Raw genomic sequence first — 26,293 nt, forward strand, 5'->3', positions numbered from 1 at the left:
CAGGGACAACACAGGTGGAAGGGGGAATGACAGACGTAAAAAGCGCATCGAACTCTTAGGTCATCAGTGATTAAAAAGGGTTTCATCATTTGCCAATTTTATGCCCATAAGGAAGTTACTTAACCTCCACTTTTTTTTTTTTGAGACGGAGTCTTGCTCTGTCGCCCAGGCTGGAGTGCAGTGGCGCAATCTCCGCTCACTGCAAGTTCCACCTCCCGGGTTCATGCTATTCTCCTGCCTCAGCCTCCCGAGTAGCTAGGACTACAGGCACCTGCCACCGTGGCCAGCTAATTTTTTGTATTTTTAGTAGAGACGGGGTTTCACCGTGTTAGCCAGGATGGTTTCAATCTCCTGACCTCGTGATCCACCCGCCTTGGCCTCCCAAAGTGCTGGGATTACAGGTTTGAGCCACCGCGCCCGGCCCTGAACCTCCATTCTTTTAGCTGCCTCAATCATACTTTAATTCTAATATTAGGATTAAAATATTATCTACCTCACAGGGTAATTATGAAGATTAAGTGAGTTAATACACATAAACCTTAGAAGATATCTTACATATATTAATGGCTAAATATATGTTCACTAATTCAATCATGTCAACTCTATTTCAATTCCATTTTCACTAATGCTATCTTCATTTAGGACTTCACCATTTCTCCCCTAGATTACTGCAGTAACCTCTGAACTAGACTCCCTAATTCCCTTATCTTTCCTACCCAATTCATACAACATAATACAACTCAAGTATCCTACTATATAAGATACAAGGTACATAACCTAGGGAAGACTGCATGAGAAATTCCATAAATGAGACTAGATTTAATAAACCTTTTAGGAACATTACAAATCTAAGATTCTATGACTCACGAAAAGTGACATTTTTCTATCTATTCAGCTTATCCTAAGTAAATATATACATACATGGGTAACAAATCTGACAGAGAAGTTGATACCATCACTCAAGGAAAACCAGATCTCATTAACATTTTAGCCTATGTAATAAAGGTAGCCCTAAGAAAGTAAATTAAATAAATACTTGAGTTTTCAGCCAGTTTTCAGTGCAGTGGTTCATGTCTGTAATCCCAGCATTTTGGGAGGCAGAGGCAGGTGAATCACTTGAGGTCAGGAGTTCGAGACCAGCCTGGCCAACATGGAGAAAACTCTGACTCCATTAAAAATACAAAAATAAGCTGGGCGTGGTTGTGCACACCTGTAATTCAAGCTACTTGGGAGGCTGAGGTAGGAGAACTGCTTGAACCCAGGAGGTGGAGGTTGCAGTGAGCCAAGATCACAGCACTGCACTCCAGCCTCAGTGACAGAGCGAGACTCTGTCTCCAAAAGACAAACAAACAAACAAAAAACTTGAATGTTCAAGCTTTTTCCTAAAATTGATTACATTAGTAATCCATACATCTAAATTGTGTCGGGAGGCGGGGGGAGGTAGAGGGTTTCTAGATCTCAAATACTCTATCTAAAACTTCATTACAAAGCAACATCACCTAAACCAAGTCAGTCAAGAAGCAAAAGTGGCCTCTTAGAAGCCGAGTCAGTGAGTGTATTAATCTTAATTTTTTTCATAGAAGAAATGTCGCTATGGGCTTATACTTGTTTTGTGCACAATTATAAAATGCTTGGCTATATAGGCTTTCATATTATACACCAGATAAAGAGGAATAAAATTTTAACTAGGAAATTGAAAAAAAAGGAAAGGGAGAATTTGGGAGGCAATAGGTATTAATAGAAGGACCATGGAACTTGTAATCATATAGACCCTAATTTTAATTCTTACCTATTCTTGAAACACAATTATCTGGAAGACTATAAACTTTCTAAGTACTGTGAGGGGTGGATTGTTACTCTTTATAGTGGACTTGTTACTGTTTATAATTGTTGAGAATAAACTTACCACAACAGATTTTCTCTGGAAATTTATGTTGTTGATGCAGACGACCTGATGGGTTGTATATTAATAAATAAAAAAAGAAAATAAGGAAAAAATAATTATTATTATTAAATCAAAGTATAATTCTATCCAAGTATAAATTAGGACTATGTTCTAAGTAATTCAAAATTACATGTCAATATTTCATTTTAAAACTCTACAAATTGGGGCCTGGTGCGGTGGCTCACGCCTGTAATCCCAGCACTTTGGGAGGCCGAGGCAAGCAGATCACGAGGTCAAGAGTTCGAGACCAGCCTGGCCAACAGAGTGAAACCCAGTCTCTACTAAAAATACAAAAGTTAGCCGGGCATCATGGCACATGCCTGTAATCCCGGCTACTCAGATGGCTGAGCCAGGAGAAAAGCTTGAACCAGGGAGGTGGAGGCTGCAGTGAGTCGAGATCGCGCCGCTGCACTTCAGCCTGGGCGACAGAGAAACTCCATCTTAAAAATTAAAAAATTAAAAAAAAACACTCTACCAATTGGGATAATTTTTTAAAATCTAGCAACAGTCACGAAAACAGATTTGACAGAAATACAATCTAGTACTTAGAAAAAAACTTTAGTAACCTGAAATGGGAATTAAATTTGCTGAATAACACTGTCATTCAAAACATTTTTACCTTACAAACACCATTTCCATCACAGTGAGTAACTTCTAGTTTCCCACTAGGTTTCCCAGGCCCACCAAGTCAATTTCAAGCAATCACAAAACATAATTAATGGCAACAAAACCAAAAGGAAGGAAGGGAAATGAAAAAATACTTATAATTTATATGGTCTTGGGCTTTCAAAGCCCTTGTCTCCTTTCTTCCTGTTCATTCTGGCGGGCTCTACACCAGTCAGCGGCATGAAGCGGTCCCGCGGAGCTTGGCTTCCCGGCTTCCCGGGGGCATACGGGGCATTACTGGTCTTTGGCACCTCACACTCCCCGCTCCCCTGCGGTCCCCAAGTCACGTCTCGCAGCTGGCCGGTCCCCAGGGGAGCGACCTGACGGGTCGCTGCCCGCCTCAACCTCGCTCCTTCGACTAGCTCCTAGAAGCCGCCGTCGACAAGCTTCTGTCACAGAGATGCTCCTCTCCGCAAGTGCTCAAAGCGACCATCGGCCGACATCTTATCTGTAACCTCCGACCTCGACGTCAGCGGAAGTGGAACGGCGGCGGGGGTAGAACCAGGAAGTCTTGTCGACGGGCAGGTCTTGCGATCTTCGCATGTGCCTTATCGTGAAGAATTGTTAAAATTTAGGAAAGCGAAGAAACTATTTAGTCGATGAAGCGAGAACAGCAGGAAGAAAAGGAGGGAAGGTAGTTTTCTAGTACAAGCATATTGAGAAGAATGGAAGACAAAGTTTGCGAAGAGCCAGGTAGAAATAGGCTGGGGCAGGGTGCTAGTAACCGGGCGGGGCGGGGCGGGGCGGGGCGGGGCGGGGCGGGGCGGGGCGGGGAGGGGTGGGGCGGTGGGAAGTCTCCGGAAATCAGGAGGAGGTGCGTGCCTCTGGCTTGCTGTGTGAACAGACACACTGGGTCCGGTGATTTAAACTGTAAAATATGTGATTAGGCTGCCGGTAGTCTAAATGTCAAAACTCCAGCACTCCAGAGCTCTCACTAGGCACTGCTACCTTAGTATTTATTTTAAAGTATAGATTACAAGGCCGGGCTCAGTGGCTCACTCCTGTAATCCCAACACTTTGGGAGGCCAAGGCCGGCCGATCATTTGAGGTCAGGAGTTCGAGATCAGCCTGACCAACATGGTGAAACCCCGTCTCTACTAAAAATTATACAAAATTAGCTGGGCGTGGTGGTGCACGCCTGTAATCCCAGCTACTTGGGAGGCTGAGGCAGGAGAATTGCTTGAACCCGGGAGACGGAAGTTGCAGCGAGCCGAGATCGTTCCACTGCACTCCAGCCTGGGCTACAGAGCCGAAATTGTCTCAGAAAAAAAATAAATAAATAAAAATAAAATATAGACGACAGGCCAGGTGTGGTGGCTCACTCCTGTAATCCTAGCACTTTGGGAAGCCGAGGCAGGCATATCACTTGAGGTCAGGAGTTTGAGACCACCCTGGCCAACATGGTGAAAGCCCGTCTGTACTAAAAATACAAAAACTAGCCGTGCGTCGTGGCGTGCGCCTGTATTCCCAGCCACTCGGGAGGGTGAGACACCAGAATCACCTGAACTCTGGAAGCCGAGTTTGCAGTGAGCTGAGATCATGCCACTGCACTCCAGCCTGGGAGACAAAGCGAGACTCTGTCTCAAAATAAATAAATAGACTACATATAGATACATAGACTGTGTATATATATCATATAATCCATATAAATGCAGAAACATTTATTGAAAGACATTTCAAAGCCATCGTGTTTGTATTTCATGTTCGTGACAATAAAACTTGTAAACTTCAGTAACAGTAAAACCTTGTTTAATAATTTATGGATTAGCCATTAACATTTTTGAAACTTGGACCATTTAACCTTGGCCTACCCCCTCCAACTGTCCTGGTGACGAGTTCATTAGCTAAGTTAAAATTAATTTGAACTTTGATCTAAACCAAAACAAATCAGGAAAATAAAGCTATAAAGGAACTTTATCAAGCATTCCAAAACCAACTGGAAATTACTTGAAGTTTTCAAGTGAGCACTGCCTGTGCCAGTATTCTTCATTATAGGATTATAAACCTATTTTTTTCCCAAAGCACATGTCTATGCCAGGCAGAGGAATAATTATTCAGCCAATTTCATGGATGTAAACAACGAATATAAATAATTGATAGCACCTAGTGGCTTCCAGTTTGGGAAGGCTAAAAGTAGAGGGGAATTCACTCACTTGAGAAATGATATTTAAGTGAATAAATAATTCTCTTCTATGAAACTATTACTATTTAGTTCTCTGGAAAACTTAAGCATATTAATGATTAGAACATCAAATCCTAAATAAAGAAATGACATTTTAAATATAAAAGGCCAAACTTTAAATAAATCAGAGACCTCAGACATAAAATAGGAAATAATTCTTCTGTCCTTGTTTACACTGTGTACATAGTACAAATATAATTTGAAAGCTACATCCTATAACATTTAAGAAATAACAACAGTAGTTTCAAAATCTTAAGATGAGGAGAAAAATGCCTTAGAAGACTAGGTTTTTAAAAATCAGAAATAAAAGTACAAGTTATTTTTCTTGTATCCAGCAACTTTATAAAGCAGCTTGAGTCCCGAAGAAAAGACTGTTGTTCTTTTAAGAAATGGGTCTTCTTGAATTATAAACTTTAACACCATTTTGCATCGAAGAACGAGAATATTTAGTGAGTAATGCACCTATGGTTTGCTTCTCTCCACACAAATCTCTGTAAGAACAATAAAAAATATATAACATGAATATTTTAGGGAACATATTATGATACAGTACTATGTACTTATTTTATCTCTCTCCCCTTGAACCTGTCTTCTCAACAAGCATAAGTGAAGGTGTTTGTGGGAGAGAGAGGGTGGGGAGTGGTTCTAAGTTTTAATTAAATTAAATACATGTATTGTCTCATTTAACCCATACAATAAAAATAGGAGTAGGTCAGGCGGGTGGCTCACGCCTGTAATCCCAGCACTTTGGGAGGCCGAGGCGGGCAGATCACAAGGTCAGGAGTTCAAGATCAGCCTGGCCAACATAGTGAAACCCTGTCTCTACTAAAAGTAGAAAAAAGTTAGCTGGGCGTGGTGGTGGGCGCCTGTAATCCCAGCTACTTGGGAGGCTGGGGCAGGAGAATTGCTTGAACCTGGGAGGCGGAGGTTGCAGTGAGCAGAGATCATGCCACTGCACTCCAGCCTGGGCGACAGTGTGAGACTCTGTCTCAAAAAAACAAAAAAAAGCAAAAAACAAAAACTAGAAGTAATGTATTATTTAACCCTATAATAGATATGAGGAACTATGGCTCAGACAAGTAATAAATGAGAGTCAAATCTTGCCACCAAGTCTGTATAACTTCAAAGTCTATGCTATTTCTATTATATGACATAGCCTTTAAATTAGAAATACAAGCAGTGTAATACAGTGAGGCCTACACAGCAGGGCCTAGAGTCAGAGAACCTGGATACAAAGTACCTGTGTGAACTTGTCTAGGTTACCAACACTTCCTGAACTTTGGTTTCCTTTTCTGTACCTCAAAGAGAAGATTATGACTGGAACATAATAAGGAGAGGGAGGAATAGGAGGACATGAGCGGGAGAAAGGGCAACAGCTAGATCACATAGAACCTTGAAGGACAGGGAAAAAGATTTGTGACTTAATTCTACACATAATGGGAAGCAACTAGGAGTGTTTTAATTACTGGAAAAGTACAATGTGATCTAAGTTTTAAATAATGGAGGTGGCCGGGCGCAGTGGCTCACGCCTGTAATCTCAGCACTTTAGGAGGCCAAGGTGGGCAGATCACTTGAGGTCAGGAGTTTGAGACCAGCCTGGCCAACATGGTGAAACCCTGTCTCTACTAAAAACACAAGAATTAGCTGGGCATGGTGGCACACACCAGTAGTCCCAGCTACTTGGGAGGCTAAGGCAGGAGAATTGCTTGAACTCAGGAGGCAGAGGTTGCAGTGAGCCGAGATTACACCACTGCACTCCAACCTGGGCAATAGAGTGAGACTCTGTCTCAAATAAATAAAGGAGCCAATGAGTTGACGATTATGGAAGCTGAGCAGTGGATATATGGAGGTTTCATTATATTGTCATTTTTGAATATTTAAACAGTATAAGAAGGAGAAAGGGGAAGGGGGCAAAAATAGAACAGGGAGACCAATTCAGAGGCAGGTATAAGATGATCCATCAGGGTTTGCTCATAGTTTGAACCAGAAGGTAGGGGAAAGAAAGGACAGGGATGATTCCTAGACTTTGGTTTATGTAACTGGATTAGTAATGGTGCTGTTAACTGTGTTAAGGATGAGGGAGAAGCAACAGTTCTGTTATGAACATGTTAAGCTTGAAATTCCTATTGGATATCCAACTGGAAAGGTGAATTAGGCAACTAGATATAGGAATCTGGACCTCAGGGAAAAGGGCAAGTATGAAGATGAAATTAGGAAGTCATTAAATTTGTTTCCAGGCCTAGATGAGGGCACCAAAGGAAAAGTATAAACAGAAGAGAAGATGGCCCAGATATAGACCTGGAGCACTCCAACATTTAAAGATGGAGAAGAACAGGGAGACATTAACAAAAGAGATGGTTTTCTCCCCTCTCATCCAAGGAAGAGGGGACAAACTTGTGTTTCAAGTAGGAGGAAGCAGACACTGTCAAATAGTGCTAAGTCAAGTAATCAAGGACAAATAATTAAGCATTGAGTATAGAAAGATGGCTGTCATTGGATTAAGAAGACGTCATTGGGTAAAGGAACGAATGAGAGGTGAAAAGCATAGAGTGAGTATAGGAAACTTGTAAAAGGCATTTTCTTATGAAGGAGAGCAAAGGACATGGGGTCCAGTAGGTTGCTATTGTTGTCTTGCAAGATGGGCAATATTACAGAATTTTGTATGCTGATGGAGATGATCCAGAAGAGGGAGACATTAATAACACGAGGGGTGAAAGGGATAACTCGAGGATCCAAGTCTTTAAGAAGGCAGAGGAGATGGACCTAGTGCAAAAGGATTGGCCTTAGGAGCAGGGACAATTCATATGCTACCAGGACTGCAAAGGAAGTAGGTGTACGCATGAGGAGGTTGGCCGATTTGACAGTGGGAAAGAAGGTTGTTCTGGCCTCACTGCTTCTATGTTCTGAAAAAAATAAGATCATACAAGGAAACAGAGGGTACTGTCGGTATGAAAAAGGAAAAGAAGATGTAGAAGAAGCTCCAAGGGTAGAGAAGTTTCATGAGGAAATCATGCCTGGTGAGGGGCCGTTCTAAGTACCGCTAGGTTCTTAAGCAAGACTGGCAGCTTCATTGTGTATTCTCCGGAAACTTTCAGCTGGCCACCTGTAGGCACAGAGTAGGCAGAAAGTTGGGTCTAATCTTTTTAGCTTTTTGCCAGGGAGATATGGCAAGAGAGAGAGAGGGCCACAGGAGTAAAGTGTAGACAGTAAGAGCTAAGAAGACTGGCCACGGGATTCAAGCTGGGTAAAGAGAAGAAAGAGCACCTGAGAGGTGTGATGCAGTGACAAAGCTGTAGTGTTAGTGGATTTCAAGCATTAGGGGACTCAAGATTTTGTAAGAAGTGACTTTGGGGCTAACGTGTTCTACTGCAATCTGGCCTCTCCCACAATGTTAAATAAAGCAAGGCATGAGGTGGCAATCAGAGATGGGTGTTTGCCTTAGAGTCATAGTGGGGTATGTATTTTGTCCCGCAAAGGAGACAGTTTTCCAGGAATGAGAGCAGAGAAGTGGTTTTAGAGGCAATAGTGAGGAACAGGATAACACATATTCCACCTCCAGAAGCAGTAATTGTGGAGGACAGAGAAGACAGCCACCACCTAAGAGTTTCTAGGGAAGCAGTATCCTCAGGGAATACTCAAGAAAATTGTGTTCCAATCATAAATCTAAAATGCTGTGCCACTCACTATAAAAAGAACAACCCTCAAAATCTGTCTTTAATAAATTACTTACTGAATATATGGAGCAATATCTTCTTCTGTCCACTTCTCCCTTAGAGAGAAAAGGCTATTAAAACGTTCCTGATTATCCTCAGGTAAATCATCTACTTTCAGCAAAAATATGATTTCTGGTCTCGAGTGTCTATCCACCAGCGCTAAACCCTACAAGAAATGAGAAGAAACAGAACAGTTAAAGTAATGTTGTAATATTTAAACATGACTAATTCTTTTCCCTTTAGGTTTAGCTTAGCTCAAGATATTCAAAATGTCAGCTACATGAAACTTAAACTATCCAGAGATTTACAATAGCCTTTTTCACACACAGAGATCCTTTAAGCAGTGACTTCTTTCTTCCTCTGCAATCTGGCTTCTACCACCAGCAGTTTATCAAGACAGCTCTGGTTCTAAAGGTCACCAGTAACCTGTCATTGCCAAATCCAGTGGGCCCTTTTCTTGGATTCATCGTGTTAGCCCTCTATTTTCTATTTCTTTTTTTTCTTTTTTGAGATAGAGTCTTGCTCTGTCACCCAGGCTGGAGTGCAGTGGCACAGTCTTGGCTCACTGCAATCTCTGCCTCCTGGGTTCAAGAGTCTCCTGACTCCGCCTCCTGAGTAGCTGTGACTACAGGTGCACGCCACCACGTCCTGCTAATTTTTATATTTTTAGTAGAGAAGGGGTTTCACTATGTGTCAAGCTGGTCTTGAACTCCTGGCCTCAAGTGATCCACCCACCTCAGCTTCCCAAAGTGCTGAGATTACAGGTGTGAGCCACTGGGCCAGTCCCTAGCCCTCTATTTTCTTTGTTACTGTAGATTACTCCTCCTTCTTTAAATCTCTCTCCATCCCTGATATCACAGTCTTCTTATTTTCCTCGTAACTTGATGTTGTAGCTCCCTGAGGCTTCCATCCCAACCACTCTACTTGCTTCACTGTCACTCTACTGAGTAACCTCATCTAAACCTGTAGCCTGAGCCACCACTTACTTGCTAATGACTATAATATTTATATCTTCAGCTCAGATGTCTCTTGAGTCCCAGACCTCTACATCCAAATCTATACATGAACTCATTTATCATCCAAACCTGCTCTAGTTCCACTATGCTAGGAAAACAGGAAACCTAGGCATCAGCTTTGATTCCATTAGTCAAACCCCACACCTATGTGGTCACTAAAGTCTATATAATAGGTGTTAAGGCTTCACGATTCCTCTATCTATTCCCCCGTTACCTATCTCTTTGGCCAGTACTCTCTTAGTTGGGAGCATATGTGTTGACAGCCTGCACAGTAATCCTTTTTCATAATCTAACCAACCTTCCATCTGTCCATCTTGTTTATTGTCATAGTATTCTTTTCAAAAGGCCAAACTGATGAGTTCCTGATGAGGTAACCCCTCTAACTGATGTCACTCAGTGGCCTCAAAGAGCTTTCTAGAAAGAGTTGAAATTCCTTAGCACAGTCCAGTGTCCTTACCTCACAAGCATCCTTTACTCCAGCCCATGCATCCCTACAACAGTGCCTTAATTTTTATTTGCCCCCCACCTTTGACCATGCTCTCCTAGATTTCCACCTCTGGCTTTCCTTCCATCTAGAGAGCAACAGTTCATCTTTCCATACTCAGCAGCTAAAACGTCTATTCCTTCAGAAAGTCATCCGTGATTGACCAGTCTGATGGCTAAGCCCCTTTTCTTTGCTCTCATAACTTCGTGTGCACGCCTTTCCCATGGCGTAGATCGCTCTGCATTGTAAGAACAGATTTATGCATGTAATATGTGTCCCCCATTGCCAGTTCCCAGGCTAAGCACCATGATGACACCTTGTATGACATTTTCTCCTGAGCACCTAGCATGGTGCCTCGACATAAAAAGAACTCCATAAATACCAAGCAAATCTTTTCATTTAACTAACAAAATATTTACCAAGTATATGCCACATGCCAGGTAGTATGCTACATACTAGCAAGCAACAGCAAACAAAATGCCATCAAAGTAGAGAGTGGTGAACCACATAAACATTTTTCCAAGCTAAGGGGAGAGTGCCATGAAGGAAAGAATAGCATGCTATCGAAGAGTAAAACCAGAGGCCTTTGCTTCAAGCAGAGAATGAAGGCAGGCCTCCTTGATGAAGTGACTCAAAGATGAACAGGAGGTGACCAGATGAAATTAGAGAGAATATCATTCTAGAACAGAAAGCTTTGTGTGAAGGTCCTAAGGTAGGTGAGAGCTTGATGATCTTGAAAACCTGAAAGAGGGTTGGTAGGCAGTGAGCAGAAGGGAAAGTAGCCAGAGATGAAGCTGGGCCTTATAGGCCAAAACATGAATTCTGAGTTTTTTATCCTGAGTGCAGTAGGCGACCATTAAACTGATTTAAGGCCAGGTGCAGTGGCTCACACCTATAATCCCAGAACTTTGGGAGGCCAAGGTGGGCAGATCACCTGAGGTCAGGAGTTCGAGACCAGCCTGGCCAACATCGCGAAACCCTGTCTCTACTAAACATACAAAAATTAGCTGGGTGTGGTGGTGGGTGCCTGTAATTCCAGCTACTCGGGAGCCTGAGGCAGGAGAATCCCTTGAACCCAGGAGGCGGGGGTTGCAGTGAGCCAAGATTGAGCCACGGCACTCCAGCCTGGGTGACAGAATGAGACTCAGTCTCAAAAATAAATAAATAAAGTGATTTAAGCAGGACATTCATCTGATCTGACTAGCATTTATTTATTTATTTATTATTATTATTATTATTATTATTTTTGAGACAGAGTCTCATTCTGTCGCCCAGGCTGGACTGCACTGGCATGAACTCGGCTCCCTGCAACCTCCGCCTCCCAGGTTCAAGCAATTCTCCTGCCTCAGCCTCCCGAGTAACTGGGATTACAGGTGCCCGCCACCACACCTGGCTAATTTTTGTATGTTTAGTAGAGATGGGCTTTGGCCATATTGGCCAGGCTGGTCTTGAACTCCTGACCTCAGGTGATCTGCCTGCCTTGGTCTCTCAAAGTGCTGGGATTACAGGCGTGAGCCACCGCACTTGGTCTAACTGGCATTTTTAAAAGATCATTCTAGTAGCGTCACAGAGAATGGATTGGAAGGGAGCAAAATTAAAAGTGCAAGGGGCCTGCCTAGGGATGCTATTGCTGTTTAGAGGCAGAAAATCAAGGTAGTTTGGACTAGGAGAGGGGTGATGGAAATGGTGAGAAATGGAACAAAATGAGATACACTGAGTAGGAAGAGGGATTAACAGAAAATGGACCCAAGCGATCTTACAGAGGTGATAGATAGGTTCTAAAACTGTACTGTAGTGAGAGCAACTTATTTTAAAATTATTTAAAATATTTTAAAGGTGTATTTTATAATATGTAAATTATACCCCAATACTTTATTGGGTTTTAAGGACTATGTGATGGATTGGATGTACATGCACTCCTAATGGGTGTCTAAGAAAAGAAATTGGTTCCAAATTCAGCTCCAACTCAAGTATCGTTCACCTAGTAATTCATCAACTGTTGAAGTAAGGTAGCAATGTCTATTGCTATTACCTTAAGCTGATCAAGACTAGTTACCATTCCTTCAGGAACACTCTGCTGCCACACTTCTTGAAACTCAGCGAGATTGAATTTCACCGCATTCTGAAGTAGCATTTGTGCTGCTGCTCTGCATATTTTATCAGTATCCAACTCAAAATAAACTTCGCCTAAGGAAAAGTTATCAGATATTTTCATATTATCATCTTATAATTAAATACTATACTAACGTTTCCTTTTCTTTGCTGCAGTTTCTTGAAAGGAATTATACACCTAAACTCACTTCCCACAACCCCATAGTTCATTTTTTTTTTGAGACAGTCTCGCTCTGTCACCCAGGCTGGAGTGCATTGGCATGATCTCGGCTCACTGTAACCTCCACCTCCTGGGTTCAAGTGATTCTCCTGTCCCAGCCTCCCAAGAAGCTGGGATTACAGGTGTGTGCTATCACACCTGGCTAATTTTTTTATTTTTAGTAGAGATGGGGTTTCACCATGTTGGCCAGGCTTGTCTCAAACTCCTGACACCTCAGGTGATCCGCACACCTTGCCTCCCAAAGTGCTGGGGTTACAGGCGTGAACCACTGCACTGGCCTTTTTTTTTTTTTCCTTCTGAGAGAGAGGGTCTCGCTCTATTGCCCAGGCCAGAGAGCAGTGGCAAAATCAAGGCTCACTGCAGCCTCGACCTCCCTGGGCTCAGGTGATCCTCCCACCTCAGATTCCTGAGTAGCTGGGACTACAGGCATGCACTGCCACACCCAGCTAATTTTTTATATTTTTTGTGGAGACAGCATTTTATCATGTTGCCCAAGCTGGTCTTGAAATCCTGGATTCAAGCGATCCACTCACCTCAGCCTTCCAAAGTTCTGGGATTATAGGTGTCAGCCACTGCACCCAGCCAGAGTTCTTATTTTTAACACCAACAGGCTTTAGAAAGGTATGCCAGTTTTAACATGTAAGAGTTAAATGAGTATTAATACTTTCCAAATCTTACCTTCATCTACATATTTCTTCCCATAACATTTAAGACAGTGTTCTATCATTTCCCTGAAAAATTTAAAACACCCACTTGAAAAGTTATAAGCATTTTTATGCACTATATTTTAACCCCACTGCCAACTCAAAATTAAGAAACAAATTTGAGATTTCAAATACTAAGTGATTTTGGTTGCCCAATAATATTTTATTTAAATTAGGAACTAACTAAAATATACTGGGAAGCTACTATGTGCCAGGCCCCATGCTAAACATTTTAACATCAATTATGTAAGCATAAATTTATTATTATAAAATAGCTCAAACATATTATTTCCTTACTTTATTTATTATTTATTTATTTATTTATTTGAGAGTGCAGTAGTGCGATCTTGGCTCACTGCAACCTCCACTTCCGGAGTTCAAGCAATTCTCCTGCCTTGGCCTCCCGAGCAGCTGGGACTACCGGCATACGGCACCACGCCCAGCTAATGTTTGTATTTTTTAGTAGAGACGGGGTTTCACGATGTTGGCCAGTACAGTCTCGATCTCCTGACCTCGTGATCCACCCACCTCGGCCTCCCAAAGTGCTGGGATTACAGGCGTGAGCCACTGCGCCTGGCTTATTTCTTTATATTTTTATGGCCAAAAACAAACAAGATAATGCACATGTATTCACCCCAGTGACCAAAATTCCCAAATCTTCTTTGGTTGTAATTTTAAACATTTCTCAAAGATATCAAAATATAATGATTGTAGTTTATGCCCTGGGTTTAATTCCAATCTGTAAAAGAACTCCCTGTCCCTTAAGAAAATCTGGATAGACAAGAAATTAAAATACTTACTCTGGCTCCAATGGTCCAAGTTCCTGAAGGCATGTATTCAAAGGAACTTTACTAAAAGACCACGATTCGGAATCCACAAGCTGAGTTACATGATTCAGAAGTTTCATCTCATAATCAAATTCAAGAATCCTCCAATAACCTACAAATTTCAAAAGTTAGATTTACCAAAGAACTTTTTTTTTTTTTTTTAAGGCAGGGTCTCAACTCTGTCATCCAAGCTGGAGTGCAGTGGCGTGATCTCAGCTCATTGCAACCTCCACCTCCTGGGTTCAAGCAATTCTGCCATCTCAGTCTCCCAAGTAGCTGCGACTACAGGCATGCACTACCATGCCTGGCTAATTTTTGTATTTTTAGTAGAAACAGGTTTCCACCATGTTGGCCAGGCTGGTCCTGAACTTCTGATCTCACATCATCAGCCCGCCTCAGCCTCCCAAAGTGCTGGGATTACAGGCATGAGCCACCGTGCCCGGCCCAAAGAACATTTTATGTAAACTAGCTAATAGATTGACAAAGTCACAGCATACTCTTGCTCGTAAACTAACTAATAGATTGACAAAGTCACAGCATACTCTTGCTCACTGCAAAAAAGAGACACTAGGCTGGGCATGCTGGCTCACTCCTGTAATCCCAGCACTTTGGGAGGCCGAGGCTGGCGGATCACTTTAGGCCAGGAGTTCGAGACCAGCCTGGCCAACATAGTGAAACCCCATCTCAACTAAAAATTCAAAAAATTAGCTGGGTGTGGTGGCGCACACCTGTAATCCCAGCTGCTCAAGAGGCTAAGGCATGAGAATTGCTTGAACCTGGGAGGCCGAGGTTGTAGTGAACCAAGATCATACCACCGCATTCCAACCTGGGCAATGGTGAGACTGTCTCAAAAAAAAAAAGTCTTCACTTTCTGTTAACAGTGCTTCTTTTTAAGCTTTTCTCCCAATCATTTTAAATTGTGTCTTCAGGGAGATCAAGTTGTTTTTCAAGAGCACTTTACATATGACTAGCTTTTCTCAAGTGTTTGCTTGCTTTTGTTTTTCCTTAGAGATGGGATCTTACTCTTGCCCAAGCTGGTCTTAAACTCCTGTGCTCAAATGATCCTCCTGCCTCAGCCTCCGAAGTAGCTGGGATATTAAAGGCACATACCATGGCACCCCTCTCTCCAGTGCTTTGACATTCAATTATCTCACAATAATCTTGTCATTCCAAACAGAAATTAGGAAATCTGCAGTTGGTACAGTCATTTCATTAGAATGTCATACAAATGAGGTGAAGGTCATAGGTTCAATATTCATGATAATCTTTGCTGTGCTGCACTACCATGGTTATAACTCTCATCACAGCTATCTTGCAGAGGCATTTCTGTACTCATAAAGAAGTCCAGCTCACCAAAGAGATGATAGACTCTGAGGTACAATGTGGATGAGGGCCAGGTTAAGGGCTGGGCATCATAAAGATCCCTTTCCCATTCCTGTGAGAGAGTATGACATGCCATTTTTATTTATTTTTATTTATTTATTTGGGATGGAGTCTCACTCTGTTGCCCAGGCTGGAGGTGTAGTGGCACGATCTCAACTCACTGCAACCTCCACCTCCCAGGTTCAAGTGATTCTCCTGTCTTAGCCTCCTGAGTAGCTGGGACTATAGGCATGCGCCAGCATGACCGGCCATGTTTTTTGTATCTGTGCTAGACAGGGTTTCGCCATGTTGGCCAGGCTGGTCTCAAACTCCCGACCTCAGGTGGTCTACTTGCCTCGGCCTCCCAAAGTGCTGGGACTACAGGCATGAGCCACTATGCCTGGCCATGAAATGCCATTTTATAATTGATGGCACGACCACCACCCCAGAGAAAGAAAAGTATACATCCACCATTTCTAAAGGAGAATGTTTCTATTCTTACTCTGAAAACATAAAGGCAACATTTAGAAACTGGATCGCGTGATGTAAAACTGAGGAAGAAAGCGAGAAGTAATCTATGCATTCCCCTATGGAAATTGTATCCATCCCCATGCTGCGAGTTAATAATGCAGAGAGCTGCATTAAAATACATGGTTTCGTTTGCCTTTTAAAAAAAAGCTTTAGGGCCGGGCACCGTGGCTCACACCTGTAATTCCAGCACTTTGGGAGGCCAAGGCAGGAGGATCACCTGAGGTGAGGGGCTCAAGACCAGCCTGGCCAACATGGCAAAACCCCATCTCTACCAAAAGCACAAAAATTAGGTGGACATGGTGGCGCATGCCTGTAACCCCAGCTACTCAGGAGGTGGAGGCAGGAGAATCACTTGAACCCACGAGGCAGAGGCTGCAGTGAGCCGAGATCACGCCACTGTACTCCAGCCTGGGTGACAGAGTGAGACTCCATCCAAAAAAAAAAAAAAATTAATTTTGCTAGGAGTTCAAGGACCTGGGTTCTATGCCATATGCTGTCACTAACTCCACATGTACCCGGGACAAGTTAGTTGCCCTTCCTAGGCCTTAGTTTCCTCACCAGTTATAAAAAATAAAAGATTAGACTATTTGATGTCTAAGGACTTTTTTTTTTTTTTTTTGACGGAGTTTCGCTCTTTTGCCCAGGCTGGAGGGCACTGGCACAATCTCCGCTCACTGCAACCTCCGCCTTCCAGTTTCAAGGGATTCTCCTGCCTCAGCCTCCCAAGTAGCTGGGATTACAGGCGCCCACCACCACGCCTGGTTAGTTTTTATATTTTTAGTAGAGATGGGGTTTCACCATGTTGGCCACGCTGGTCTTGAACTCCTGACCTTGTGATCGGCCAGCCTCAGCCTCCCAAAGTGCTGGGATTACAGGCGTGAGCCACTGCGCCCAGCCTGGACCTTTCTTAATCTAACATGGTTCTTACTTTACCACCTAATTCAAAAAATTGGAAGGAGTCAAAGTGTGATTAAAGTCACTGGTAGCAGACTGACCTCATGTAAAGATGATCACATGTAGTCTCTATCCCACAACGAGAAAGACAAATATCACCATCTTTTCTTTTTTTTAGACAAGAGTTTCGCTCTGATGGCCAAGCTAAAGAATAGTGGTGCCATCTCACCTCTCTGCAACCTCTGCCTCCCAGGTTCAAGCAACTCTCGTACCTCAGCCTCCCAAGTAGGTGGAATTATAGGCATGCACCACCACACCCAGCTAATTTTGTATTTTTTAGTAGAGACAGGGTTTTGCCACATTGGCCAGGCTGCTCTCAAACTCCTGGCCTCAAGTGATCCACCCGCCTCAGCTTCCCAAAGTGCTGGGATTACAGGCGTAAGCCACTGCGCCTGGCCCAAATGACACCATCCTTAAACCCAAAAGAATATTAAATAAACTATATGCAGTAGGGTGAAGATGTCCAAAAACTTCTCTCCCTTATGATGCCCAATTTCATCATTGTTAAAATAGTAGTAAGTAATGCTACCTCCAATCTCACAGGCATTTAGAACTTGTAATTGGGTCATTATTTCTTCCTCACTTGCCTGAATTTGATCAAGCAAATCTTCAGTTGTATACTGCAAAAAGAAAAAAATACTTTAAGGCCTTTGAAGAATATTTTGTTTTTAGATTTCTTGCTGAATATTGGGGAATAAATACACAGAACAGATTAAGGCAATATTTATGCACTAGCTCAGTTTCTTTTGTTAATGTATAATGATTTCTACACAAAATCAATGGGTGTCTTAGAAAACAGAGGTAAATCTTCATGACACTGGATTTGGTGATGACTTATTAAATATGACACCAAAAACTCAAGCAACAAAAGAAAAAGTAGATCAATTGGACATCATCAAAATAATAAATTTTTGCACTTCAAAACACTATCACCACAAAAGGACAAATACTGTATGATTCCACTTATCTGAGGTATTAAGAGCAGTCAAATTCAGAGAGACAGAAAGTAGAATGGTGGCTGCCAGGGGCTGAGGGGACAGGGGAAATGGGAGTTATTGTTTAACAAGTACAGAGTTTCAGTTTGAGAAGATGGAGAAGTTCTAGAGATGGATAGTGCTAATGACTACACACCACTATGAATGTACTTGATGCCAATGAACTGTATACTTTAAAATGGTTAAATTTTATTTTTTCTTTTTTTTTTTTTTTTTTTTTTTTTGAGACGGAGTTTCGCTCTTGTTGCCCAGGCTGGAGTGCAATGGTGTGATCTCGGCTCACCGCAACCTCTGCCTCCCAGGTTCAAGCGATTCTCCTGCCTCAGCCTCCCGAATAGCTGGGATTACAGGCATGTGCCACCACACCCGGCAAATTTTGTATTTTTAGTTGAGACAGGGTTTCTCCATGTTGGTCAGGCTGGTCTCGAACTCCCGACCTCAGGTGATCTACCCGCTTTGGTCCCCCAAAGTGGTGGGATTACAGGTGTGAGCCACCCCGCCCGGCCTCTTTTTGTTGTTGTTGTTTTTTAATACAAAGTCTCACTCTGTCACCAGGCTGGACTGCAGTGGTGTGATCACGGCTCACTTGCAGCCCCGACCTCGTGGGCTCAAGTGATTTTCTCACCTCATCTGGGACTAGAGGCATGCAGCCATCCCCAGCTAATTTTTAAATTTTTTGTAGAGACAGGTACTTGCTATGCTGCCCAGACTGGTCTCAAACTCCTGGGTTGAAGCAATCCTCCTACCCTGCCCTCCTAAACTGCTGGGATTACAGGTATGAACCATTGCCCCAACCCCAAAAATGTCAAATTTTATGTTATGTATATTTTACTCCAATTGAAAAAAGCAAGAAAGTCAAAAGACAACCCACAAAATGGGAGAAAATATTTGCAAATAATATATGTGATAAAGGACTTGTATCTAGACTATCTAAAGAATTCACTTACAACTCAGTAATTAAAACATAAATAATTAAAAACCAGGCAAAGAAACCGAATAGGCATTTCTCCAAAAATATACAAATCATCAATAAGCCCATGAGAAGATGTTCAACATCAATGGAAAATAGTGCAGCCTGGAAACAGTATGGCAGCTTGAAATCTTCTACAGAGTCACCACATGACCCATCAATTCTGCTCCTAGGTACATACCCAAGAAAAATGAAAACATAGGTCCACATTAAAATCTTGTATACGAATGTTCACAGAAGCACTATTCTTAATATCCAAAAAGTAGAAGTTACCCAAATGTCTATTAGCTGACAAATGAATGCATAAAATATGAGTATGTCCATAAAATGAGATATTATTCAGCAATAAAAAGGAATAAAACACTGCAGCTGGGCGTGGTGGCTCATGCCTATAATCTCACCACTTTGGGAAGCTGAGGTGGGCAGATCACCTGAGGTCAGGAGTTCAAGACTAGCCTGGCCAACATGGTGAAACGCCGTCTCTACTAAAAGTACAAAATTAGCTGGGCATGGTGGTGTGCACCTATAATCCCAGCTATTTGGGAGGCTGAGGCAGGAGACTCACTTGAACCCAGGAGGCAGAGGTTGCAGTGAGCCAAGACTGCGCCACTGCACTCCACCCTGGGCAAGAAGAGCAAAACTCCGTCTGCAAACAAAACAAAACAAAACACAACATTGATACATGCTACAACATAAATGAACCTTGAAATGATTATGCTAAGTGAAAGAAGCCAGTCAGAAAAGGCCACATATTATGAGATTCCATTTATATGAAATGTCCAGAATAAGCAAATCTATATAGACAGAAAGTTTATTAGTGGTAGCCTAGGGGAAAGGGGAGAGAAGAAAGTGGTACTGGAAGGTGACAGCTAAAGGCTACAGGGTTTCTTTCTGGGGTTATAAAAACGTTCTAAACTTGATGGTGGTAATGGTTGCACAACTCTGTGAATGTACTAAAAATTACTCAGTTGCACACTTTAAAATTGGTGAATTGTTTGGTATGTGAATTATGTCTCAATAAAGCTGTTACCAAAAAAATTTTTAGAAAGAGTCCATTGGAAAAAAAGGGAACTTCTAGTACAAACATGGTCCTCATATACCAGTAGAGTTCTGTAATTTTTAAATTAAAAACTTTAAAACTTTTACTTTGTTTATATTTTTCCATACTTTCAGGAATTAGTTAATTTTGACATTGGAGTAAGAATACCTTCCGTTATGTCCCTTCTCAAGAGCATCTAGTCATATTTTTTATTAAATAAATTTTTTACCTCTAAAAAAACTATTATTTTCAAGGTTAAGAATATGAGAAGCTCTTAGCTACACAAATGGCATTATGATATATAGGATCTGCTTTAAAATACTCTAGAAAAATTAAAAAGATGGAAGGATAGAAAGGGGATAGAAGAAACAAGACTGACAAGACATTAATTGTTCAAGTGAATGACGAATATATGGGGGTCATTATATTACTCTGTCTGCTTTGGGGTATGCTTGAAATTTTTTAAGTTTTTTAACACAAGCATTTATAACAGCTATATGACATAAATTTTAAAAAGTAAGAATGTGACCTTTAAGTGCCTCTGATTATAGTTGTTAAATTCCAAATAAAAAAGTGAAAATAAGAGTCTTACTTTTGAGCTATTTGAATCCTTCTCTTTTTGACTGTCAGGTCCTTCATACGGATTTTCCATCAAAAGTTTCTTTAGCTTCTTTAACTTAGGTCTACGTCTTCTTAATTCCCAATAATTATTAGAAAAACCAAAGATCTAGAAATTATAATATAACCTTTTAGGGGCCATTCTAAAGGAAAATTTCATACAAAATTCCAGCTAATCAATCTGCCCCCTCAACAAGTACCGAGAAAAGGAAGCCCCAAGGTATTCTGCTTTGTATCAGGAAGGTATTTATCCAGCCATCTCAACTAGATGGATGGGCATCCTCAAGAACATCTTTTCAAATCCCATTAATAAGACACCATCAACATTGTAAGAATCAATAATTGAGTGTCACATCTCAAATGTACTCTGAAAACTAGAGTATGCCCAGAAAAAATGACCAGAATGGTGACAATTCTGGAAACCAGATGGAAACCACTAAAAGTGAATATACTTAGGCCAAAAAAAACCCAGAAAACAGAGAAAAGGTATTATCATAGTCTTCAAATAGGGACGTTAAAGGTAAGAGGGGGTGTGTTGCTCATGTTGAAATGAGGCAGAAGTTAAGGGACAGAGATTTCTGTTTAATGCAAGATCTTTCTACTGCTTAGAACTGCAGCTAATTCCACTGTTCGATTTGTGAAATAGTGAGAGGCCTACCACTCAAAATCCAGTTGTAGGATGCTACAGAATGGATGAGTATCTGTTATCCTTGCCTGCACCTACAGGACTTGCCTAGTTCCTAGCACTGAGTAGGTGCCCAATAAGTGTTTCATAAAAGAAAAAAAAAAAAGCTAAACTGGATTATCTTTGGGATGCCCTCCAACTCTGAAATGGAAGGACAGGGGATGCTTCTACTTTCAAACTAGGATAAGGCTTGACTGACAAGATGAGGCCTAGAGCCTGAAGGAGATGTTGCTGAATCTAAGGCTTCCCAAAGAAGAGTTTAAGGACCAAATCTGACAGACTGATTTTATCCATAGTTAAAAGTGGTTTGCTGTTTTATTGTCGTCTCAGGAAAAACAAAGCAAAACAAAAAAATGGCAGCCTTCTGGCTACATCCAATACACAGATATTGTGGTATGCTTTTGTGTGCTGGGGGAGGTTTGGCATAGTGTTTCAATTAGATGCCAACATTTAAAAAATTAGGAGATTTCACCCCAAAAATCTAAATTTCAAGAATTACTTGGAAAAAATAAGTCAAAAGTCTAGCAACGCTGGGCCTACTTTCCCACAAGGCAGCTGAGTAGTGGCCGTCCACCTACTTGGGCATTGTGCTTTCCAATTTGCTGTAGACCCAACCACTCCCTGTTACTCCTGGGTATCTGCCATTTATCAACCCCAGCCTATTTCTCATCTAACCCCTTTAAGCATCTCAGGTTCAGTCACGGATTATGGCTTTGGTTAGTGGATCCTGAAGTTTTAGCCAATCTCAGTACATAGAATTTCCATAACAAGCAAGAGCTCAAAGATTCTCATAGGCATTATTATGCCCTCACAAAAACACCTACAGAACAGATAAGTGATGAAAAAATAACACTACTTTTTTACAATAGGATGAACTGCCAATATTTTTAGTTAATTACAACGAAAGACTTAAAACCTACAAAAGCCAACCTAGTATATTTACTGGATGTTCCTCTGTTCTAGTAACATCATATGAATCACTGAAGCTTCCCAGCATTTTCCTTTCTTTCCTCTCCAATTCTGTATTTAAGGATATAGTTGGTCTAAAGTCATTCCCAAAGAAATAAGGGCTATGCTTGGATTGTTATATATGTAACAACTTAGACAGTTACTGTTTTATATATGTAACAACTTAGACAGTTGTTTGGTTACTGCCATCAATATTCTCCAAAATAATTAAAAATTTGTTATACTTGGCTACAGATATTAATGAACTAAACCAACTTCAAAGCTAAGAAACACACTTCCTTCAAAAACTCAAATTTCTTCATTTCTTTTTTGGAGACAGAGTCTTGCTCTGTCACCCAGGCTGGAGTGCAGTGGTGTGATCTCGGCTCTCTGAAACCTCTGCCTCCTGGGTTCAAGCAATTCTCCTGCCTCAGCCTCCCAAGTAGCTGGGATTACAGGCACATGCCACCACACCCTGCTAATTTTTTGTATTTTAGTAGAGACAGGGTTTTACTGTGTTGCCCAGGCTAGTCTCAAACTCCTGAGCTCCGACAATCTGCCCACCTTGGCCTCCCAAAGTCCTAGGATTACAGGCGTGAGCCACCACACCTGGCCCAAATTTCTTCATTTCTCCACCTCATAAATATTACCAAATGAACCAGTTATGGTTTGAGGGAGTCTCCTTTCAAAACACATCCACAGCAAAATCTACTAAAAATAGGTAGAATTTTTAGAATGAGTCATTGAATAACAAACTTTGCACATTATAGAAAAAAGATCAAATTGGGACTTGAAAATCAAAATAGGAAAAAACAGACAAGTTCACAAGACTCCAACAAACAAGCAATAATAATAACAATGCTGAGAAATTCAAATTTCTTTAAAGAACTTCTTAGATTCTCCCTGATTATAGATTTTACAGGTAAACTTTTTAACTAAAGACCAAATTACCATATCTGTTTTCATTCTCAGACTTTTATAAATCAGAGTACAGAAAAGAGCACCTCAGTGTGAATAATATTACAGTGTGAATCTTCCTTCTTCAACTGGTCCGGAGTTTTACAACCAGGAATGAAAAGCAACATATTGGAAGTGTCTGCTATCTTCAAGTCGTATGTTTTGTCTTTACTGCACAGCACAGCTTGCTCGTCTTTATCACCACGAATCACAAGACTGTAGCAAAATGGGGGAAAAATATATAGTTTATTGACAATCCAGTAGCCATTTTCATTATAAACAGTTCTCAAACCCTCTAGGCTTACAGAACTTAGAATTAAGTTTTGATGCTGCCTCTGCCCCCTGCTAGCACAATGCTGGATTCCACACAGCAAGAATTGGGCCAACTGAGAGCCACACAGACGCCCCACCCAGAGCCTCATTAAGGAAAAATAATTAAAGATGGGCAAGACAGATTCATAGAGGCCAAGAGGCCAAATGGCACTACATGGCATCTTGTGCAAACTGCTGGAAAGAACACAAGACAAAGCATCCTGAAGCTTCTGTCAAGCTGTCTCAATTTTCTACAGCATGCTAAAGTGGTACTTCTCAAATTTATGCATAGGCATCTTAGAGAGTGTTGTTCAAAAGCAGAGTGGGATACACTGGGTCTAGGATGGGACCCAGGGTCCCGTATTTCTAACAAGCTCCCCAAGAAAGGCCAAGCTGCTGCTCCTGGTACCCACCCAAGTGTCGTCCTTCTTTTGTTCTGAGTACCCCCTCACAATCAAAGGAGCACATCCTGGCCTAACCATAAGTTGTGCTGCAAAAATATTGGGACCTTATGAAAAAAAGGATGCAGTGGTGAATGAAAAATATGAAAAGGATATGTTTACAAACTGGACTAAACCAAAGACTTTGGCAAAGGGATTTTGTCACAGCTGAAGAAAAGCAAGAACACAGTGGCTCATGCCTGTAATCCTAGCACTTTAGGAGGCTGAGGCCAGAAGATCGCTTGAGAGCAGGAGTTTGAGACCAGCCTGAGAAACATAGCAAGACCCCATCTCTACAAAAGAAAAATTTTAAAGTTAGCTGGGTGTGGTGGTGCACACCTTAAGTCTCAGCTACTCAGGAGGCTGGTGGGAGGATCGCCTGACCCCAAGTAGTCATGGCACCATCATGCAGAGAGCCATGATTGTGCCACTCCACTCCAGCCTGGCTGACAGAGTGAGACCCTGTTCCCACCACTCTCTCCCCAAAAAAAGATAAAGAAAAAAGAAGGAAGAGGAAAGGATGAAGGTGAAGAGGAGGAAAAGGAAGGATTAAAGACAAAGATGATGGCAATGACAGGGGAGTTGGGTCTAGCAGTTTTCCTTGTCTGTAAAGCATTTAATTCTCCTGTGCACAACTCGTTTAAAACTTTTGAATAGATAATAAGAAACCTGAAATAGCAGACTGTGTATTTATTTTTGACTAAGTCTTCATTTAAGTAAGAAGAATAAAAGGTTTTTTAGATTCCTAATGCTAATAATGCTTAATAGACCCAAGTACCTAGTCTTTAACATTTATTTCTCTAACTGCACTACCCCCACTTTGAAATCTTTTGTGTATACCATCACTCCCTACACCCCAAAATTAAAAACACACGTTTCGCCGGGCGTGGTGGCTCAAGCCTGTAATCCCAGCACTTTGGGAGGCCGAGGCGGGCGGATCACAAGGTCAGGAGATCGAGACCATCCTGGCTAACACGGTGAAACCCCGTCTCTACTAAAAAAATACAAAAAATTAGCCGGGTGCGGTGGCGGGTGCCTGTATTCCCAGCTACTCGGGAGGCTGAGGCAGGAGAATGGCGTGAACCCGGGAGGCAGAGCTTGCAGTGAGCCGAGATCGCGCCACTGCACTCCAGCCTGGGGGAGAGAGCAAGACTCCGTCTCAAAAAAAAAAAAAAAAAAAACACGTTTCCAGGGCCCGTTTTTATTTTTTTGTTTTTGTTTTGTTTTGTTTTTGCCAGCTAGATTAACTAGAACTGGACCGAGAGAAAGTCCTCACACCTGAGTTCCTTTCTCAACTCTCCACCAACTGAGGTGGGATAGAAACAGACTAGTTAAGTTCTTTCAGTTCCCTTAAAGGTACTTTGAGGTATATAGTAGGTATCTGAAGAATGGCCAGTTTACTCTAATACTCTTTGGTGGGCAAAGTACGAAAACTGAAAGACAGCCTAAAGGATTCCATTAAGAAAAAAGAGAAAAAATAGCCTAATAAAATATAGGTGTCAGAGGACCAATTGTGCAGAAGATAATCAAGCTGGAGCTTCCTATTTTGCAGGAGTTGGGACTGCACAGGGTGGAGGGATACAAGGATTCTCTAAACTTCTCAAGACTGCCTTTAAAAAATACCTCAACTTCAGCTTTTAATCAATGATCTTGCAGCAACTTTGTATCTGACCTGGAATTAGAAACAGCTTCAGATCCCCACTGAGCAAGTTTGCTTTGGGGTGGGTGGGGGTCTCACCAAGTCTGTAAGCTGATTCCCAACACTTCCTATCTATCGTCTGAGTAAAATAAATATAAGTGGAAGGCAAGAGCTCTATAAATATTGGGTATCACCACTGTATTTTAAGGTAAAATGACAGGTGTCCTATGGAGTCCCTGTAATCACCGGTAACTCTTCAAAAACTTCACTGAGGTTGTATTAGTATTTCCTGACCTGCTCCCGCTGACACATGCCTCCAAGGTCAGCTGAACCAGTGCTACTCATCACCGCACTGCAGCTAACTGGACGGCCCACCGGAGCCGTGGACTCCTTGGGAACAGACAGCTTGCTGTGAGCCCCCGGCCAGGTCACTGCATCTCTCTAGCCCTGTTTCCTCATCCCGAGTTTCCCCGCTGAGCAAATAAAGCGGCCGGCCGGAGGCTGGGGGCGCGGCAGGTCCAGGGCTCACCTGTGTCCATCCTCCAGCTGCTGGCACAGCGTGGGCTCCAGCTCCAGCAGGCAGAAGTCGCCGGCGGCAGCGCCGCTAGCCCCGGGGCCGAAGCCCAGGCAGTGCACCGCCGGCAGCAGCTCGGCTGCGTTCAGCTTGGCGATCTGCAGCGTCGCATCCACCTCCTCGCGGGTCCTCTTCATTGCAGCGCCGGGTCTAGTGGTCCCGCCGCGCCCGGCTGGCTGCGGGCTTAGCGGGTAACAAAGAAGTTCCCAAGCAGCGGGAAGCTAGGAAGCCTGAGCGTTTCGAAAGCGCGCCAAGGCGGCCGTGGTCGTGTTTCCGGGGCGGAGCGCGCTGAGGGCCCGCCCTCGGGAAGGCCTGCCGGCTTCTGGGTGCGCGAGCCCCTGCGTGCCCCATGCCGGACCGAGACTGCAGGAAGGAAACGCGGCTTCCCGGGGGGCGGTCT

At 42.4% G+C, this 26,293-nt stretch overlaps 2 protein-coding genes and 1 long non-coding RNA gene across 7 annotated transcripts in view; 1 reads left to right on the forward strand and 2 right to left on the reverse strand.

Annotated features, from left to right (window-relative positions):
- The window catches only part of TAF2 (TATA-box binding protein associated factor 2), a 118,877-nt gene extending 115,770 nt beyond the window's left edge, over positions 1 to 3,107 (reverse strand). For 2 of the 5 annotated variants that reach the window (XM_063643522.1, XM_063643523.1), the window contains exons 1-2: positions 2,710 to 3,107; positions 1,907 to 1,960 (exon numbers count right to left, since the gene is read on the reverse strand). In XM_063643522.1, coding sequence (XP_063499592.1) covers positions 1,907 to 1,960; positions 2,710 to 2,793 — 138 coding nt within the window. In that variant the 5' untranslated portion in view covers positions 2,794 to 3,107. Of the gene's footprint in view, positions 1 to 1,906; positions 1,962 to 2,709 lie in introns of those variants that run through there. The other 3 variants (XM_055287119.2, XM_055287118.2, XM_055287120.2) reach the window with 2 other exon arrangements.
- Positions 3,086 to 24,355, forward strand: LOC134737245 (uncharacterized). Its single transcript, XR_010121940.1, has 2 exons — positions 3,086 to 3,304; positions 22,944 to 24,355. It is a non-coding gene; the product is annotated as an uncharacterized lncRNA (long non-coding RNA).
- Positions 4,258 to 26,231, reverse strand: DSCC1 (DNA replication and sister chromatid cohesion 1). Its single transcript, XM_055287132.2, has 9 exons — positions 25,849 to 26,231; positions 22,976 to 23,144; positions 20,313 to 20,447; positions 17,246 to 17,336; positions 13,843 to 13,981; positions 13,017 to 13,069; positions 12,039 to 12,193; positions 8,524 to 8,672; positions 4,258 to 5,284 (listed from the first exon to the last, which is right to left on the reverse strand). The coding sequence occupies exons 1-9, from the start codon at positions 26,028 to 26,030 to the stop codon at positions 5,176 to 5,178; spliced, it is 1,182 nt and encodes a 393-aa protein (XP_055143107.1). The 5' UTR covers positions 26,031 to 26,231; the 3' UTR covers positions 4,258 to 5,175.
- Positions 26,232 to 26,293: the final 62 nt, after the last annotated feature.

The sequence above is a fragment of the Symphalangus syndactylus genome, chromosome 7 (genome assembly GCF_028878055.3).
Source record: "Symphalangus syndactylus isolate Jambi chromosome 7, NHGRI_mSymSyn1-v2.1_pri, whole genome shotgun sequence".
Lineage (NCBI taxonomy): Eukaryota > Metazoa > Chordata > Mammalia > Primates > Hylobatidae > Symphalangus > Symphalangus syndactylus.